At 45.9% G+C, this 20,214-nt stretch overlaps 1 protein-coding gene and 1 non-coding gene across 7 annotated transcripts in view; one reads left to right on the top strand and one right to left on the bottom strand.

Annotated features, from left to right (window-relative positions):
* Positions 1-20,214, bottom strand: part of LYN (LYN proto-oncogene, Src family tyrosine kinase) — a 127,900-nt gene that overhangs the window by 33,798 nt on the left and 73,888 nt on the right. For all 6 annotated transcript variants that reach the window (XM_023248683.2, XM_023248684.2, XM_003999817.5 and 3 more), the window contains exons 9-10: positions 10,511-10,693; positions 8,116-8,192 (exon numbers count right to left, since the gene is read on the bottom strand). In XM_023248683.2, the coding sequence (XP_023104451.1) occupies positions 8,116-8,192; positions 10,511-10,693 (260 nt within the window). The remainder of the gene's footprint in view (positions 1-8,115; positions 8,193-10,510; positions 10,694-20,214) is intronic.
* TRNAP-UGG lies at positions 14,695-14,779 on the top strand. The gene has a single exon. It is a non-coding gene; the product is annotated as a tRNA-Pro (tRNA).

The raw sequence follows: 20,214 nt of genomic DNA, 5'->3' as shown, positions 1-20,214 counted from the left end.
CAGGTGCTCTCTGGGAAGTCAATCAAAGTCCCATTGAAAGTATTCAGATCGGCCAGCCTCCCAGGACACTTCTTGAACTCCCCTGGCTGCGGGGACAGCAAGCGCCTCGAGGGCACGCGTGGGTGCGTGTGCAGGCACAAATACTACTCTAGTGTAAATACAAACGGCACCCACTGACACCCAAGGGCCAAGCAAAATGGAAAGGGTAGACCTGTACCTCCTGCGCGAACTTTTGCTGAGTATAAACGTTTTTTGTCTTTCTCAAATACGTCTTTTCAGTCACCCACCAGTTACCTGTTCCTTCTCTGTAACTCGAGAGTGGGCGATACTCCCAGGCTGGCTCTCTCAGCTCTGTGTCCCCTGTCCCATTCTTTCCACACATCCTATGTGCACCCCCCCTGCCCCTCCCGTGTCCTTATGCGCCAATTTCTCTCAAAGACTCCTTCCTAGATCCAGCCCCTTTCAGGCTAGCAGGGCTAACCCTGGCTCTTCGGGTCGCCTCCTCCAGGCAGCCTACCTTTTCCCGAGACCTCGCCCACTGGTCTGACAGCAGCCTGCGGCGCCCGTCCCAGAAAGGCCTCGCCATATTCCTATTTGCACCCCTGCGGTGCGGTGCCCTCCACTGCTGTGACTTCTCTGCCAGGCTGCTCTCTGTACATGTTTGTGGCCGAAGAAGAGGGAGGTTTCCCAAGGGGGTGGCGGACACACGGGGAGCGTAAGCCAAGGGCTTCAGACAAAGACCGACTGGAATGCGCACTCTGCTGCTCCTTTCGAGTGCTCCCGTCTCCACTTCTGAATTGTGGGCAGCCGCTCACAAACTGTGTCCACCTCTAAGCGGCTTCAATTTAATGCTGGCCTTGCACTCCGTGAGGAGTCCCTAGACGGGAAATTATCCCGCGGCTTACACTAGCACTGACCAGAAGTTGCCGCCCCTGGACAAAATAATTCCGAGATACGAGGCAGATCTGGAAGGCAGACCAGAGGGGCAGCTTCCTCCCCTTTACAGGAGCTTAAAGCCTCTTCCTGCTGCTGCAAAGTTTCCCCATCAAAATTAAAACAAGAGTAACAGCTAGTTCACGGCCCCTCTGCTTAAATATGCTAAACATCCCTGCCCCCACCCCCCCACCAAAGTGGGGAAAAAGAGTTCCCATTTGACACCATTTTTAAATGACAGTTTCCCACTCTTCAGACGGAAGAACTTTTTCAGACGGAAACCGCGTAGGGTCCAGTTTTGCAATTCTGACAGTCACTCTGGCTTCACGTGTCCATTCTGTAAGTTTTCACAGCCAACGTTCAAGTCTCGGGCCCAAAGCTCACTATGCAAAACACCTTCCTCTGATACGTTCATATTCCTTTCTTTAGAGCAAAGTCAAAATCCTGTATCAGTGCCCTCCGAATACGCGCAAAATCATTACCTTAGGCTTTCAGGTGATGATTCACATAGATATTCTCGGTAGATTTTCTTAGTCAGTCGTGGAATTTGAATTTTAGCGCTGGGGCATCAGGATGCGGGAAACCTAATCTGTGCCTCTCACTTCGCAGATGAGGGCCCGGCCTGTGAAAGGATTTTCCCCAGGCAGGGCCAGGTTTCCCAGCCCTCGGCTCATTGCCTTCTCTGTTGGCATCACCAAGAGTGCCATCTGCAAAATGAGTGATGTTTCTCGTATTCTGGACAAAGAGTTAACCACCACCTCTAGACTTTATGCTGGGATTTACAGTCCAAACCCTGGCTCCTTAGGTTTTCGTTTGGAGAGAAAGGGTGGGGGTGGGGGGGAGCAAATGAGGGGCAGAGAGAGTGAGAGGGAGAGAGAGAGAGACCAAGGCTACTTAGTAATAATGCACACTGAGTCACTACCACGCCCCATCAGCCAGCACAGCCTGCGGCACGGAATAAAGAACTGGCAACACGGGGCCTCGATCTAGAGTCGTGCGCGAGAAGTGAGACCAAACGTGGGGTGGACAGGGGATCTGGCCTCAGGGGTGCAGGGCAAACCCCGTCTGTGACCCGCGGCCTCCCCTCGCCGCTGAATCTGATTCAACACGTCCACTGGAATCCTTCCTCCAGTCTGAGTAAATGAAACGTGATGACACTATCCATCGAGGGTTGATTAATGACGGTTTGGAAAACAGAGGAGTTGTTTCATTCCCTTGCGCTGGGGGAAGGGGAGGGAAGGCTGGCCGTGAGTGGCGGAACGGGAGCCTAACTTATCTTGTAGGCTCTTTACGAAGAGGTAGAGCGAGGAGACACGTTACCTGACGGTATCGACAGACGCGGTAGAAACTTCAGAAACTCCCCTCCAGGCACTGCAGACCTCATTTACCACCAAGAGACTGGTGGGTCCCGGGTGATTGCTCCGGATTCCCAGTCTATGCCTTGTTTTCTCAGGCAGCAGATCCTATGATGAGGGGGAACTCAAAAAAGCTCTGATGGCAAAAGGCCTTCCCGCTCAAAAAGGTTGAGAATGACACGGACAGACTGCCTGCCTTCCTCAGTCTGCCAATTTCCAATATAAAACGCAGCTTAAACGTAACATAGAGGGCAAAATATATTTAAGCACAATCACTATGTGATAAAACTGTAATCTCTGATAATAGAGATTGCGGGGGCGGGGAAAGAAAGCCAGGTATCATTAATTCTGATAAGGAACAGCCATCCAGTGGGTAAAGGTGAGTATTGGCACAGTGTGGGGTACAAAACAATCCTAGGGCAACTCTGATCTTGGCGTCCGAGCGTGAGATGTGCAGAGGAAAGAGCAAGTTATCTAGAGTCAGGAGACCCAGGACAGAGTCCAGCACTTCCAGCCACTGGCTCTGTAACCTTAGACAAAGCCAAGGTCACCTCCTCATTTGTGACATGTGGTAACTACCGACAAAAATGCCTTCAAGATAGTTGGGCTCAAATCGGATAATGGACATAGAGGTGCTTTATCAAATGGAAGGAGTTAAAGAAACGTTACTTGTGGCCATTATTGGAGTCCAAGCCATGACTTTTCTATTGTTATTGCACAACTGTCCATTTCAGTTTTCCTAACTTCTGTACTTCAGTGATGTTGCCACCAAAGAACTAGGAATGCTTTGGTTCACCTGACCTGAATTACAAGATGATCTCCGACCTCCATCTTGCAACTGTGAATCTCCTACTTCTCCCCCCCACCCCCCTCCTTTGTACAAGTCTTCGATTCCATTTCCGCTTCCGCTGCAGGGAATCCCCACAGATTTCAACCCCCTGGCTTTTCAAGTTCATTTTTCTTCTCTTCCAGGAGGCAAAAGGCTGGAAGGGAATTATGCAGTCTCTCTGCCCTGAAAGTATCCAGCTTCCTCTGCAAAGGGGGGATTTTCTGATTTTAGCACAGGGCGTACAACATCGCTTCCTTTCCTACAAGAAAAACACTGCTGCAGCTGCCTTCGTTGAGATTTCTTCCTCTCCACTAAATGCAGAGGAAGGCCAGTGAGCTAAGAGATGGGTTGCACAAGGTGAATTACACTTGGGCTCGCAAGAGCTTTTTAGGACTCATCCTGAGACAGGAAGTGATGACATCAGCTCTCACATGAACCGAGAGGATATCATGTGCACTCACCCACTTCCTGTCTCGACTGGCCGAAGGGGAGGTTGCCTAGGGGAAAGTAGAGCTTGGGGAAGTAGGTCGCGGGGAGAGGGAAGAAGAGGCTGAGAAGAGGCTGTGAGAAAAGTCCCAGTGTTGCCCCTTATCCCCGCTCCCTCTTCCCTCCGGGGCTGAGATGAAGCAACTGCTTTATTTCTACTCTCAGTCCCTCACTGTGAAAACCAGCCGAATTTTACTGCGTCCTCTTGTGCTCTTTGATGCTATGATAATGCTAATACGAGAAAGTACAAACTACAGCCTGCTAGTTGTTGAGAGTCCACATGCCAAATGGACTTCCACGATTCTCCTAAAGGCAAGTGGAGGAAGGCACGGAAAGGATCGATTATTAGGTACGGGCACCAAGTGTCCTCTATCACCTTGGGCCAGCGTATTTATTACTCTCATCCATTATGGAGAGGCAGCAGAGTTAACTGGTTGCACACGATGGAGAGGAAAAGGAGGAAAACTTCAGAGATGACTTTTTGTATAAAGAGATCACTTCAGACCGGTCACAAAGGGAATTGACGGTGGCCAATTGGTGCATTGACCAATTGGCTGGGAAAAGGTTGGATGGTGATTGGGCGAGCTCAACAGAGAGCCGATTTCAGACTGAGACCGAGGCGTGCAGGCCCCCACTGCTTGTTGCCAAGGTTCAGGCCCTTTTCTCACGTTATTGATATCATAACAAGAAAAGTCACAAGCAAACGAAGCAGATAATAATCAAAGGTGGGGCAACATATGGTCTGGGAGGTCCACCTTGAGAGAAGGACTGGGGAAGAGTGTGGGTGAGGTATGCACCATGAACAAAGATGAACTTGAACTACTGGCACCTCATGAAGATAAAAAGCTCCTGCGCTGCAAAGGAAACAATCAACAAAACTCAAAGGCAACCGACGGAATGGGAAAAGATACTTGCAGATGACATATCGGACAAAGGGCTAGTATCCAAAATCTATAAAGAGCTCACCAAACTCCACACCCGAAAAACAAATAACCCAGTGAAGAACTGGGCAGAAGACATGAATAGGCACTTCTCTAAAGAAGACATCCGGATGGCCAACAGGCACATGAAAAGATGCTCAACGTCACTCCTCATCAGGGAAATACAAATCAAAACCACACTCAGATATCACCTCACACCAGTCAGAGTGGCCAAAATGAACAAATCAGGAGACTATAGATGCTGGCGAGGATGTGGAGAAATGGGAACCCTCTTGCACTGTTGGTGGGAAGGCAAACTGGTGCAGCCACTCTGGAAAACAGTGTGGAGGTTCCTCAAAAAATTAAGAATAGATCTACCCTATGACCCAGCAATAGCACTGCTAGGAATTTACCCAAGGGATACAGGAGTACTGATGCATAGGGGCACTTGTACCCCAATGTTTATAGCAGCCCTTTCAACAATAGCCAAATTATGGAAAGAGCCTAAATGTCTTTGTAGCAACGTGGATGGAACTGGAGAGTGTTATGCTAAGTGAAATAAGCCATACAGAGAAAGATACCATATGTTTTCCTTATGTGGACCCTGAGAAACTTAACAGAAGTCCATGGGGGAGGGGAAGGGGAAAAAAAAAAAAGTTAGAGAGGGAGGGAGCCAAACCATAAGAAACTCTTAAAAACTGAGAACAAACTGAGGGTTGATGAGGGGTGGGGGGGAGGGGAAAGTGGGTGATGGGCATTGAGGAGGGCACCTGTTGGGATGAGCACTGGGTGTTGTATGGAAACCAATTTGACAATAAATTTCATATTAAAAGTAAGTAAATAAATAAATAGAATAAAATAAAATAAAGTAAAGTAAAATAAAACTCAGAGAACTTAAAAAAAAAAAAGATGAATTCAAAATGAAATTGTATTTGGTGAATGAATTTTGTGCTGAACCACATGCTTTGCGACATCCCAGGCGCTGCTGACCCGCTGACTCCACCACTGACACTTAACTCCCCAGGCACTTAAATTAGATGTCCCACCAGTTCTACCCAGTGGTCACGTCTGGGAAAGAAACTCTGGGCAGGGGCACAAGAGCTCATCCAGCAGGAGCTGGATTTGCAAAACTCCTTTGGTGGTGGCTTCGATTATCCCAGGCCCCTCCTCTCATGGGGGGTGGGGTGAGGGGCGGGGGGAAGGGCTCAGCCCTATCCCAGTTGACCGAGGAGTCAACTGAAGCCACCTGGAACCTACGATTTGAAAGTCATGGTCAATGCCAGGCTCTGAGATAATCTTCTTGCAAACTACAAAGCTTTAGAAAGCACCTTTCTCCCCCAACTCATTTGTAAGCTAGAAAAACGTCCCTTTTTTAGTAATAGTAGTAATTTACCCAGTTAAAGAATAGGTACAGAGACCCTGGGTCTCTTAAAGCTTTAACTATGTCAAGATAAAGTTTTATAAGATAAGCCAAGTAAAATCTAATAAAAAATACTCATGTGATGGGGCGCCTGGGTGGCTCCGTTGGCTAGGTGTCCGACTTCAGCTCAGGTCATGATCTCACAGTTCGTGAGTTCGTGCCCCTCATCAGGCTCTGTGTTGACAGCTCAGAGCCGGGAGCCTGCTTTGGATTCTGTGTCTCCCTCTCTCTCTGCCCCTCCCCTGCTCATGCTTTGTCTCTCAAAAATAAACATAAAAAAAAAATACTCATGTGACAAAATAAAGTCCTTCTCCAGGTACAGTACACACCCTGACATGCATAATTTCTCTATAACTGTAGACCCTATATTACCCCATAGAACTGTAGGCACAGATCAGACCCTCAGTTGCACTTGAACTATAACCGCTCAGGCCTCCAGGCCAAATGTCCCACTTATCCATATCCCTGTGAGCAACCTTCCCCCTCTGAGAAGCAGGTGCAACAAACCTTCACTGCACTCAAGTGTCTCTCATCCACTGGGGACGCCTAAATCACTGCCTCCTTTATCTACGTCAAGTATGACACAAGTACATCAACTTCTGCTTTCTCATTTTCTGCCTCCCTATCTACCTAGCATCTAGAGCCACGTCCATCCAAGTGATCTTTCCTCTTACTGCAGAACAGTGGTTTTCAAACTGTGGTCCTGGAACCCTTGCAGTCCCACAGAGCCTCTCACAGGGGCCAGCGTGCAGAGCTTGAGTGAAGGGTTAAAAAGTCAGGGCTGCTGGACTCTTTCCCTCCCCCAGCTCTACCACAGCGATCTTGCTTCTTTCCACCTTAGCCACTGGGGTTCCAGATCACCTTTGAATGTCCTACTCAGATAAGAAATCTACTAAGGCTGTCAAGTTCAGGGAGAGGAGATGGGGCCCGAGCATGAGGACTTCGTCATGCACCTTTACTGGAATGATGGGGACTGTCATCCCCAAGGTGACCTCAGCTTCCCCCAACAGGCTGCGATGTGCCTGTATCCACGCCAGTCCGTGGTGAGATTAGACCCCCAACAACATCACCTTAAAGTAGCATTCCCATTTGACGGACCGATAAACCAACCCAAAGAGGCAAAGGACTTCCTGGGTGGTTATGGCTATTGAGTCCCGACACACACGAGCCTTCGGATGTTGAACCCCAGCTCTGCCCACAATCCTCTACTGCAGAATACGTATTCTGACGCTCTCTTACTTGGAGTACTTCACCTGCACACTCATTCCTTTGATCTCATCCTCCCCAGAAGGCCTTATCAACTTCCCGACTTAAAGAGGGTCGGAGGGAAGAAACCAGAGTGAGAAACGAAGATCAAGAAGGCCACCCTTACCTGAAACTTCTAGAAACCTCCTGTGCTACTTCAGGCTTTATGGCACGTGGCCTTCCCAACATGAACTACCCACGGCCAGGATTTAGAAACAAAACAAGCAAAGTACGGAACGTGCCGACCAGACACAATCTGTAACTATTAAAAGTCAGCAGCTGGCATCATCCGGACGTGCGTTTCCTGGACACATCGGGCATACTGCTGGGTTTCGGGTGACGTCCCTCTGCCCTTAAATGCCCTTCAGGAAACGTGTGCTTCCAAACTAAACACATTTGCCACTTCTAGGCTAGTACTAGAAATATTACGAATGAGTATTTCTTAGAATCCTAAAGACACAGCCAACAAGAAGACGAGACGGGGGGAGATAAGGAGCTCCCTCTGTTTGCACGAATACTAAGGACTTCGAAGTTTCCGTTCCTTAGGTTAGTACCTGAAATACCACCATGCATCACTTAGAATGCGCTGTGCTTATGTCGCGTGGGACTGCATTTCCAAAACGCAGAACAAAGTGACCACTTCAGCTGCGTTTTTCTATAGCTGGTGCAGAAGTGAACGGAAGTATAAGGGGCTGACTTGTTTTAAGGCAGACGATACCCCAGCCAGAGCTCGACACACGCACAAATGCCTTCGGTGTGAAACACGCATTACTGTCTTCAGGGAAGCGTGCCCTGGAAGGTCTTTTTCTCAGAACCGCTCCTGGGAAGCATTCAAGGAAAATGCCTTCTCCCGGGAACACTGCAATTCTGATGCAAGGCGGTCTGCGTGAATTTACGGGCGGGCACCCTGGGTTTTTAATACTTCACCTGAGCAGAGAAGTCAATGAGCTTTGGAAGCAGGACTTTGCCCCCTTCGTCACTCTTCAGGAAATCCAGCAGACTGCCTGTTGATAGAGAGGAACAAGTCGGGGTAGTTCAAACACACAAGACCAACATCCGAACACAAGTCAAACAATCATTTCTATTAGCGGGGGAACCCACGGAATGACGGCCTTGACAATGCTGTATGGCCACTGTGCCTTTTTCTTGAAGTTGGTCATACCCAGTCCCCTCTAAGCTGCTCCCTTTGACCTGATGGGAAATGTAGTGTGTGGTCCAGGTAAGAAAGGCCGATGGGGGACATGGTTTTTCTGGCTCCGGGTGACCGAGAGCACGCATCTCAGAGCACGTTGCACCTGGCACCACGATACACTTAGTGCAGCTGCCCAATCCTCAGAGCTTCTCGGGGACGGGCGTCAGCAAGTCCTCATGACCGACCCGCCTGCGGCAGGCACTGGGCTGGGCTCACTCCTATCTGTGTCCAGCAAAAGCACAGAGCTCAGCACAGGCTACGGATGCTCACGAGTGTCTGATGAACCTACCGTGCTCTGTACCTAAAAGAAAGTTTGTCGATAGCCTCCCCCCCGCCTGGCTTCCTACGGCATCATCTCTAAAACAAGACCTGCGTTCTCCCCTAAAACTTGAAGTGTCAGCCTTAGGCAAGTTGCTTACCTGTAACGTCTTAGTCCCTGTACAGCGGGCACAGCCTACCAGCTATTATCAGGGTCCTCGTAAGGACAGGTTTAAAGCACGTGCCATGGTGCCTGGCGGGTAGTAAGCGCTCAATAAATGTTCTGCTGCCTCATCCACAGCACACAACAATGGTACTTAGCCCTCAGATTGCTAAGAAGACCAGGCGAGATCACCCGGGGAAGGCAGCAAGGACAATCTGGTATACAGTAAGTACTCAATAAAGGCTAAGCATCGCTATGTGGAGAAACTCCTACTTACAGTTACGATCCCGGATGCTACCGGCTGATTAATTCAACACGTATTTACTGAACTCCTACAAAGTGTCTGATCCTGAGCCTGGTTTCTGGGTGACAGCAACCTAAGCCCTAGGGACTAGGTATTTGGTTTTCGTTTCTAAACAATGTCCTTTCCTGGAAGGACTCAGAATGAGTAATATTCTTTTTTAACATTTTTTTTTTTTTAATTTTTGAGAGAGCAAGACGGAGCACGAAAGTGGGGGAGGGGCAGAGAGAGAGTGGGGGGCACAGAACTCAAAGCAGGCTCCAGGCTCTGAGCTGTCAGCATAGAGCCTGACACGGTGCTCGAACTCATGGACTGTGAGATCATGACCTGAGCCAAAGTCAGACGTTTAACCGACTGAGTCACCCAGGTGCCCCAGACTGACTAATATTCTGAAATATTTATATATATTAAATAAGCAAATGTAACGTTCATCTTTCTATTCAGCTACGACATTACACTATAATCTCCGTTAAGCATGAGATGATTGTTAATTCTCTATTATGTATGTTTCTTTCTTTTCTTCCTTCATTCCTTCTGAAGATTTTTAAAGAACCATTTGGCAGTTTGTTAGTATCTCTAACTGAACAGAGGAAGGATGATAACTCAAACCCTGTTATCTGAAGGTAACATCAGTGGGAGAAAACGTGGTTGCTGGAAACCTCTTCGTTCAGTGATTCTGATACATAGGAATTTAACTTCCAACAGTTTAAAAAATGTTAACATTTTTGAAACTTAAAAAAATGTATTTCAATGTTTATTTATTTTTGAGAGACAGAAAAGAGTACGAGTAAGGGAGGGGCAGAGAGAGAGAGAGAGAGAGAGAGAGAGAGAGAGGGAGGGAGACACAGAAGCCGAAGCAGGCTCCAGGCTCTGAGTTGTCAGCACAGAGCCCAGTGTGCGGCTCAAACTCACGAACTGTTGAGATCGTGACCTGAACAGAAGTCTGACACTTAACCAACTAAGCCACCCAGGTGCCCCAAAATGTGAGCATTTTAAAGTGACACGCTGAACATTAAAAAATGCTAAAGAGGAAAATGACTCGTTTTAGGATTTTAAGAATTCCCGTTTTAAATATATAACAAAAATACTCCTATTTGAAATAGATTTTTTTTTGACAAATATTTATTAGGGGCCTACGACGTATTGCGTGCTATTCTTGTGGCTGGTATGTATATGAAGACAAATGCAGAGAAGATAGACTATGTATTATTTCTATAATTCAGGTAATATTTATAACATGTCTCATGAGGTGGTTTGTGAACATGCTCTGTTTTCCCCACATTTTCTGATTTTTCCGTGGTGAGCCTGCTGTCTTAGAATTAAAACTGAACATTCTTTGAGCATTTAAGCGTTTTGATTTGGGAGCGTCAGGCCTCTTAAAAGCACGGGGTCGGGGGGACGGGCTCACCCTTGGCCATGTATTCGGTGATGATGTAGATAGGCTCCTCTCTGGTGACCACGGCATACAGCCTCACCAGCTTGTCGTGCTGAAGGGTCTTCATGAGGTTGGCCTCCTCCAGGAATGCTTGCACAGACATGGTGCCTGGTTTCAGGGTTTTTACAGCCACTTTGGTACTGTTGTTATAGTAACCTAGAAAGCAAGCAGAAGAGAGGGCAAGTTTTGTGACTTCAGCTTTATAGGTCAAACTGAAAACCAAAAACTTTATGCAGAGTTCAAAGGAAATTGCGCCCTAGGTCGAAAAAACTTACACAAAACTCTACGGGGTTCACACGAGGGAAGGCTGAGTCAAGGGTGTGTGAGAATGTGAGACTTCTGTCCACCATCTTTACCAAAGAAATCTAAAATCCTCTCCCAAACCAAAAAGTTTTCATAAAGCATTATTTAAAAAAAACAAAAAAAAAAAACCCCTCTATATGCGGGGCACCTGGGTGGCTCAGTTGGCTAAGTGTCCAACTCTTGATTTAGGCTCGGGTCACGATCTCACAGTTTTTCTTGCAGGATCGAGCCCCGCATGGGGCTCCGTGCTGAGCATGGTTATTCACCCATAAACAAGAATGAAATCTTCCCATTTGCAAGGACACGGGTGAAGCCAGGAGAGTATACAACTAAGTGGAATAAGCCAGAAAAAGACAAATGCCATATGATCTCACTCATATGTGGAATTTAAGAAACAAAACCAATGAGCACGGGAGAAAACAGAGAGAGAGACAAACCAAGAAACGGACTTTGCACTATAGAGAATAAACTGATAGCTACCAAAGGGGAAGGGATTGCAGGATGGGTGAAATAGGCAGTAGGGATTAAAGAGCACACTTACCATGATAAAACAATTGTTTTGATTAAGATGTTAAAAAATGTAATACGGAGAGTCGTTACAAATTTGTTTCAAGGTTTATACATAGGTTTTCAGTGACACAAATGTATTTAACGAATGCAGAAAAGTCGTAGGATACAAAGTTGATATGCAGAAATCTGTCGTATTTCTATACACTAATCATGAAGTAGCAGAAAGAGAGATTAGGAAAACAATCCCATTTATGGTTGTATCAAAAAGAATAAATATCTGGAATAAATTTAACCAAGGAGGCAAAAGATCTGTACCCTGAAAACTATGAAACGCTGATGGAAGAAACTGAAGACGACACGAACGGATGGAAAGATACACCAGGGTCATGGATTAGAAGAATTAATGTTGTTAAAATGTTCCTACTGTGCAAAGGAATCCACAGATTCAACGCAATCCCAATCCAAATGCCAACAGCATTTTTTACAGAACTAGGACAAGTAATCCTAAAATCCGTATGGAACCACAAAAGACCCTGAATAGCCAAGGCAGTTTTGAGAAAGAACAAAGCTGAAGGCATCGCAATCCCAGATTTCAAGGTACAGTACAAGGTTACAGTAATCAAAACCGTACGATGTTGGCACAAAAATAGACACACAGATCAATAGAATAGAAGAGAAAGCCCATAAATAAACGCATACTTACATGGTCAATTAATCTATGATAAAGTAGGCAAGAATATACGATGGGGACAAGATAGTTTTTTACGATAAATGGGGTTAAGAACATTGGACAGTTACATGCAAAAGAATGAAACTGGACCACTTTCTTATACCATTAACAAAAAAAAGCCCTTCAGATAGATTAAAGACTTAAATATAAGACCTGAAACTATAAAATTCCTAAAAGAAAACATAGGCAGTCATCTCACGGACATCAGTCTTCACAACATCTTTATGAATAGGTCTCCTCAGGCAAGGAAAACAAAAGCAAAACTAAACTGCTGGGGCCACACGAAAATAAACCGCTTGTGCACAGCAAAGGACACCAACAAAATGAGAAAACAGCCTACCGAATGGGAGGGGAGATTGACAAATGACACATCTGATAAGGGGTTAATGCCCAAATATATAAGGAACTTCTACAACTCAACACCAGAAAAACCAAATAATCTGATTAAAAATGGGCAGGGGACCTGAACCGACATTTTTCCAAAAAAGACTTACAGATGGTCAACAAACGTATGAAAAGATGTTCAACATCACTAATCATCGGGGAAATGCAAATCAAAGCCCCCAATGAGACCTCACCTCACACCTGTCAGAATGGATGGTACCAAGAAGACACGAAATGACAAGCACTGGTAACGGCGAGGAGAAAAAGGAGCCCTCATGCACTGTTGCTAGGAATGCAAACTGGTACAGCCACTGTGGAAAACAGTACGGAGTTTCCTCAAACAAACTGAAAATGGAAATACCATGGGATTCAGTAATTCCGCTTTTGGGTATTTACCCAGTGAAAATGAAAACATTAATTCTAAAAGATATGTGCAACCCTATGTTTATTGCAGCCTTACTTACAACAGCTAAGACATGGAAGCAACCTGAGTGCCCGTCAGTAGATGAGTGGATAAAGAAGTGATACACACACACCCGATGCAATTTACTCAGCCATAAAAAAGAATGAGATCTTGCCGTTGGTAATAACACAGATGGGCCTAGAGGGCATTATGCTAAGGAAGTCGGACAGAGAAAGATAAATACCATAGGATTTCACTTATCTGTGGAATCTAAAAAAAAACAAAAACAAAAAAACAAAAAACAAAATAAAAAAACAACATAAAATAAATGAACAAACAAAAAAAAACAAAAACAGACTCAACAGAGAACAAACTGGTGGTTGCCGGAGGGGAAGGGGTGCGGGGATGGGTGTAATAGGTGAAGGGGATGAAGAAGTACAAACTTTCTGTTACAAAGTGAATAAGTCACAGACATGACAAGTACAGCATAAGGGACTGTCGTCAATAATACTGCAATCATGTTACTGTGGTGAACAGTGAGTGACGCACAGAATGGTCAGATCACTATGTTGTACCTCCGAAAGCAATGTAACATTGTGTGCCAAACTTCAATAATAAATGCAAAAAACAAACTAGATAAAATGCAAAAAAGGTTTCTACATAAATCCTCAGTGACATGACTGTATCAGTGGCAAAACAGAGCAAGAAAATACACTCTCTTTGACACCGACAAAGGACTGGTGTCCAGAATATACAAAGAATTCCTACAAATCAATAAGAAAAATAGAAAAATGGGCAGAGGCTTGAATGGGCATTTTGAAAAGAAGTCGTCCAAATGGCTGCCAAACGTGTAAAAAAGAACTCAGTCTTATTAGTAATCAGAGAAATGCAAATAAAGCTATAGGAAGAAGCCACCACCCAGCTTGACAAAAATCACAAAGCCTGACAACTTGAGTGTTGGTGAGCACATGACCATGATAGAGAGATTGGGGCAGCTCCCCAAGGCCTTCTGTGCTCTTTTCTGAGCATCAGTGAAATCGAGCCGTGAAGCTTGTCTTTAATAATATTCCCAGGGGCCCATGAAGGATGTTGACAGACCAGCCTCCTTTCAAGTGCAATCATATGAGTGTTGGCCACACCCCTCACCTCCCCACAGGCTGTGCTGACCTGTGGCCCACCTCCTTCTAGATACAATTCTGTTGATCAGGAAATGGCGTACTGAGAACTCTTGTATATTTGACCGGGACAAGCACTTTGGAAACAAAGTTGGCAGTGTTTGGTAGAGTTGAAGATCCATACCCCCGTGATGCAGCAAAGTGACTCCTGGCCACCCTAGAAAAACTCATGGACCCTTGATCCACTACAAAAAGGTTCCCAGCAGAATTGTCATTCATAGTTGCTGAAAACTGGGAACACGTCCAGCTTCATCAATAAATAGCGAAATCAGGGGCGCCCGGGTGGCCCAGTCAGTTGAGTGTCCAACTTCGGCTCAGGTCACGGTCTTGCGGTTCATGAGTTCGAGCCCCGTATCAGTTTCACTGCTGTCAGCCAGAGCCTGCCTCGGACCCTCTATCCCACACACTCTGCCTCTCCCCCACTCTCTCTCTTTCTCTGCTCGTCCCCTGCTCACTCACCCTCGCTAACATTTAAAAGTAAATGGTGAAATTAATAGCTAAACCTCTCTACACCTTGAGTACAACAACACGATGCGGTATAGCGATGAAGGTAAATGAACTGTAGCCACACCCAAAAACATGGATGAAATCTCACAACTATAATGTGGAACAGAAGAGGCAAGACGTAAGAAAACGGTAGTTTTTTGGGGGTGCCTGGGTGGCTCAGTTGGTTAAGCGTCTGACTTGGGCTCAGGTCATGATCTCACGGTTCGTGGGTTCGAGCCCCGCGTCGGGCTCTCTGCTGACAGCTCGGAGCCTGGAGCCTGCTTCGGATTCTGTGTCGACTCAGGTCATGATCTTTTCACAGCTCAGCTTGTGAGTTCGAGCCCCGTGTCGGGCTCTCTGCTGACAGCTCGGAGCCTGGAGCCTGCTTCGGATTCTGTGTCTCCCTCTCTCTGCCCCTCCCCTGCTCACACCCTGTCTCTCTCTCTCAAAAATGAATAAACATTTTTTAAAAATTAAAAAAAAATAAAAGGGTAGTTTTTGGTATGCCTCATTAACATAAAGTTTAAAAACAGGCAAAACTACTACATTCTGGAGGATGCTCACCCCCATGTGCGTAAGTAACAGAAGAATAAAGAAAAGGAAATTATCACAAAAGCCAGAATGGCAGCTGCCTTTGGGGGACGGTGAGGTTGTGGTTGGTAAAGGATAAGTGGGGGCTGCTGGGTGCTGGTAAGTTTCCACCATGTGGTCTCAGCGGCCACCGCACCAGTGTTCATTTTATAATTATTTGTGATATTGAACAATTGTGTTGTATACACTTTTCAGTCTGCCGGTTAGCTCACCCAGCAATAAAAGTGAAAGAAACAAACCCGCTCTCTCTCTGTCATCCAACAATGGAACTCACTGAGCCTTTTTACATAAATAAAATTATGGGTAAAGGATGAAGAAAAAAAAATGCTTTCCAAGGGCAGGGGAAAAAGTTGTCAGGAAACAGCACAGCTGCTAAAGATATTAAAATTGCTGATAAGGAGGTTGAGATGAACGGTGAATAAAACGGTTCCATCAAGCACAGCTCAAGATTGCAGCAGCTTCCAAACTCACTGGTGTCTTGGGGCGGTGGTATTTAAACAAGAGGGCAGGTCTCCGACTTGCCCTAAAGGCATGATTTGTATTCGGCACTAAGGATCAGACTGTACTTTGCCGAGATATTCTCCCGTAGGGTGCAGGTTCAATTAACCTAGTCATGGAGATTTGGGTCGGCATTACAGATAGACGATGATTTTTTTAAAAAAAAATCATTTGAGGGGGCGCCTGGGTGGCTCAGTCCGTTGAGCATGTGACTCTTGATTTTGGCTCAGGTCACGGTCTCATGATTCAGGAGATCGAGCCCCGTGCCAGGCTCTGTGCTGGCAGGTGTGGAGCCCGCCCAGGATTCTCTCACTCTGTCGCTCGCTGCCCCTCCCCAACTCGCATGCGTGCCCCCTCTCCCTCTTTCTCAAAATAAATAAATGAACATTAAAAAAAAATCACTTGAAAGTGAAGAATTTCTTGAAGAGTGTCATTTTGGCAGAGTTAAAGAAAGCTCGTGTGACACTTTGAGACAGCTCCACTTCCGGGTGTGACTAATTTGCTAAAAAGCTCCTAAGTACCGCAAAATGGAAGCTGGTGTTCACAAGAGACGCATGTGGTTGGTGTTGGCTGGTGATTAAATTTCAATGCAACTGGCTCAAAAATGTGTCAGGCAACATTCAATGGAAAACAAGTTCCCTTTCTTCTACAAAGTCTCTTCGCAGATCGAGTGGCAACAGGAAACATCATCTTTGGCTTCACTGAGCAGTCAGTTCCCCTGGAATCCAACAATCCACGGGGGAAAACGTGTCACCAAGCCAGATGTCAAGAGGATCACACGACGAGAGGAAACAGCTTGAGGGAGAAACTCCTTTCTTTTAGCCCCACCCTCTCCTCCCCTAAAGCAGGTCACTTCCTAGTATTTGTTCGTGCGTTGCAGACCAGAAAAATCTGGACCGTAAAATGTGACTGGTAGTCTATGAATGTCACAAAAATATGATTTTATTTGGTTGCCAGTGATACAATTTTTAATTTGTTCTACTTTTGCTATCAATGAGAAAAACTAGTCGGCTCATCTCTTGAGATCCAAAATCCCAAAAGAGAAATAAGAAACTAAACTCAGGCAGCTCTAAATTGCAGACCTTGATTTTTACACCAACCCTTGGACAGATGGAAGGAGACACAGATACACCCAGGAAGGGGGGGGGCATCCTTTGACCTCTGATCCATAACATAGTGTCACCAATCATTTATTCTTTTGGTCTGATTCCCAGTATTCCTCTGCTAAATGCATTCAGCACATGGACGTTACTTCAATAGCAAAGGAAGTGCTCCCTTGACAGCCAAACTCATAGAACCGTATCTGCAAAAGATCCCAGATCAAAATTTCTATTTTGCTCTTTTCTCTTTTTTTCCCTTCTTTCTTTCCCTTCCTTCCCCACCCCCTTCCTCTTCCCTTTCTTCCTTTAATACAAGACTAGAGGAGAAAAGCATGATTAAAAAACAACTATCAACGTCAATATCATGGCAAGGATATCATACTGTAGTTTTGCAAGATGTTACCACTGGGGGAAACTAGGTCAAGGTTACATGGGATCTCTTTGTACTATTTATGTATAGTGTGTGTGTGTGTGTGTGTGTGTGTGTGTGTGTGTGTATGTGTGTGTGTGTGTGTGTATATATATGTATATGTATATATATATATACACACACACACACACACACAAATATTGAAAGAGAATTCATATGCCATACCATTCACCTGTTTAAAGCATACAATTCATTGGTTTTTATATATTCAGAATTGTGGGCCCAGCAGCACAATCAAATACTGGGACGTTTTCATCACCCCCAAAAGAAACCCCATAGCCATTGACAGTCACGTCCCCATCCTCCTGGTCCCGCCACTAAGGCGGCCACTCATCTACTCGGAGCGATAGATTTGCCTATCCACAACATTTCACACAAATGGGATCACTTAACACGTGGTCCTTTGTGTCTGGCTTCTGTCATTTAACACAGTGTTTTCAAGGGTCACCCACATGGTAGCATGTGTCAGCTACTTTATTCCTTTTTATTGCTGAATAATATCCTATTGGACAGAAACAGCACATTTTGTGTATCCATTGCATGGATGGACATGTGGGTTGTTTACGGCCTTTAGCTATTATGAATAATGCTCTTACATTCATCTAGAAGTGTTTGCACAGATATGTTTTAATTTGTGTATTATTTCTTACAGCTGCAGGTGAATCTATAATCATAGCAAAATCTAAAGTTTTTTTAATGTTTATTTATTTTGAGAGAGAGAGCACACATGAGCAGAGGATGGGCAGAGAGAGAGGGAGAGAATCCCAAGCAGGCTCTGTGCTGCCAGCAGGGCTCGAACCCACGAACTGTGAGATCATGACCGGAGTCAAAAATCAAGAGTCAGAAGCTCAACTGAATGAGTCACCCAGGCGTCCCTCAAAATAAAAAGTTTAATTAAGAAATCCAGGAACAGGGGCACCTGGGTGGCTCAGCTGGTTAAACATCCAACTTCAGCTCAGGTCCTCATCTCACAGTTCCTGAGTTTGAGCCCCACGTCGGGGCTGACAGCTCGGAGCCCGGAGCCTGCTTCGGATTCTGTGTCTCCCTCTCTCTCTGCCCCTCCCCTGCTCATGCTCTCTTTCTCTCTCAGAAATAATAAATGAATAAACTTAAAACATACACACACACACACACACACACACACACACACACACACACACACACACACACACCTAGGAACAACGGGGCGCCTGGCTCAGTCAGCTAAGCGACCAACTTTGGCCCAGGTCGTGATCTCGCGGTTTGAGCTTGATCTCCCTCTGTGCACAGCTCAGAGCCTGGAGACTGCTTCGGATTCTGTGTCTCCCTCTCTCTCTCTCTCTCTGCCCCTTCCCTGCTCACGCTCTGTCTCTCGGTCTCTCAAAAGTAAACAAAACATTTTTAAAATATTTTTAAAAAAGATTTAGGAATTGGTTGTAGAATGTTAACGTCTGTAACAGTACTGAAGTGTATACTTAAAAATAGTTACGATGGTAAATTTTATGTATGTGCATTTTGCCACACACGAAAATTATTAGCAACTCTATTTAAACGATGAATTTTTCACAAGGCTTTTACCCCCTTTCAAAGAGTTTAAGTCAAAAGTAACACTTTGTATTTTTCAATGCCCCACTCTCCTCTCTTCTAAACTTCAGTTTCTCCCACCACCTGGGCACATGCCAGAATATGTTCTCTAAAGTCAGTGTGAATATTTAGCACGTGGCCAGTGGACGCCCATGAACAGGGAAGGGTGAGAAATGGGCAGGAAGCTTTAGCGTATCTAGAATTGCAGTGCAGCAGAGGTTTTCTGCATCTCAGAAGGACCAATGTGCCTGAGCTCCAGGTGACAATTTCAGCATAGCTTTGGGCCGCTCAGGGCAACACTGGGCCGTGAGCAGGTCTACTCGGCCGGGTGCGCCCCCCTTCCGCTGCTACCTCGCCCTTGACTTCCCACTAGCACAGCCCCTTGTCAATTTCAAATGGCACTTGTGATCGCCACCATCGCAAAGCTGGCGCAGTGGTTACCGTTCTACTGAAACACTATTTTATTTTTGAGAGAGACAGAGGCAGAGCATGAGCAGGGGAGGGGCAGAGAGAGAGAGGGAGACACAGAATCCGGAGCAGGCTCCAGGCTCCGAGCTGTCGGCACAGAGCCCCACATGGGGCTCGAACCCACAGACCACGAGATCGTGACCTGAGCTGAAGTCGGCCGCTTTACCCGACTGAGCCACCCAGGCGCCCCAATTCTCAAGACAGTTTTAAGAAGATACAAGAGGACTATCATAAGGTCTTCCCCTCCAAGCGATAGCTTCCCAGACTACCAGACCTCACTCTTATCTCTTGGGGGCAAATGGCGTGTAGTTTGATCCCTTCCTCTTGGTTTCACAGCTGAACACAAGGAGGTCGGAACCAAATGCCGTACTGTCCCTTCACACGCGGGGTTACTGTTTCAGAGCAGATGAGTACTCCCTGTTTAAGCTCCCTCTGCCTTTCCCCTCAAGTATGCAATTCCTTTGCCAAAAAATATTCACGGGAAAGTCGAACTGGATTATTCATAGTTTGAATTTCTGATTGAAAGTGGGGGAAAATCCACTAAAATATAGCTTCCCGTGGCCATAGTCAAATACAGATAAGAAAAGGAGAGGGCACAGAACCATATTCTATAAGAAACATGTCAGGTATATAACCTCGTGCTTCATTTCAGCAACTGAGAAGATAGTTGTTTGCCCATTTTGCTGATGAGGAAACCGAGGAGATCAAATTAATTTCTAAATAGCTCATTAGCAAGAGAGTCCAGGCCTCTGGGATGCCAGAGTGCCTGGCTTCTTCGCTACATTGAATGACTTTGGGCAAGTTGCTTATCTGAGTCTAGAGTCCTTGCTTATCCAATGGCGACAATAATTCCGATCTCGCAGACTTACTGTAACAATGAGTACGAGAGATAATCGAACACGTGCCCGGGGGGGGGGCAGTGGACACCATGTCACTCGGACATTCCTTCCTCTCCTCCGTCCTTCTGCCTCCTTGTGCTCACTTCGATCATCTCCTCCCCATTCAGAGTCATAGTAAATACAGGGAGGAAAGGGCG

This window comes from Felis catus, chromosome F2 (assembly GCF_018350175.1).
Source record: "Felis catus isolate Fca126 chromosome F2, F.catus_Fca126_mat1.0, whole genome shotgun sequence".
In the NCBI taxonomy this organism is placed as follows: Eukaryota; Metazoa; Chordata; class Mammalia; order Carnivora; family Felidae; genus Felis; species Felis catus.
This window is presented reverse-complemented; position numbering and strand designations above follow the sequence as displayed.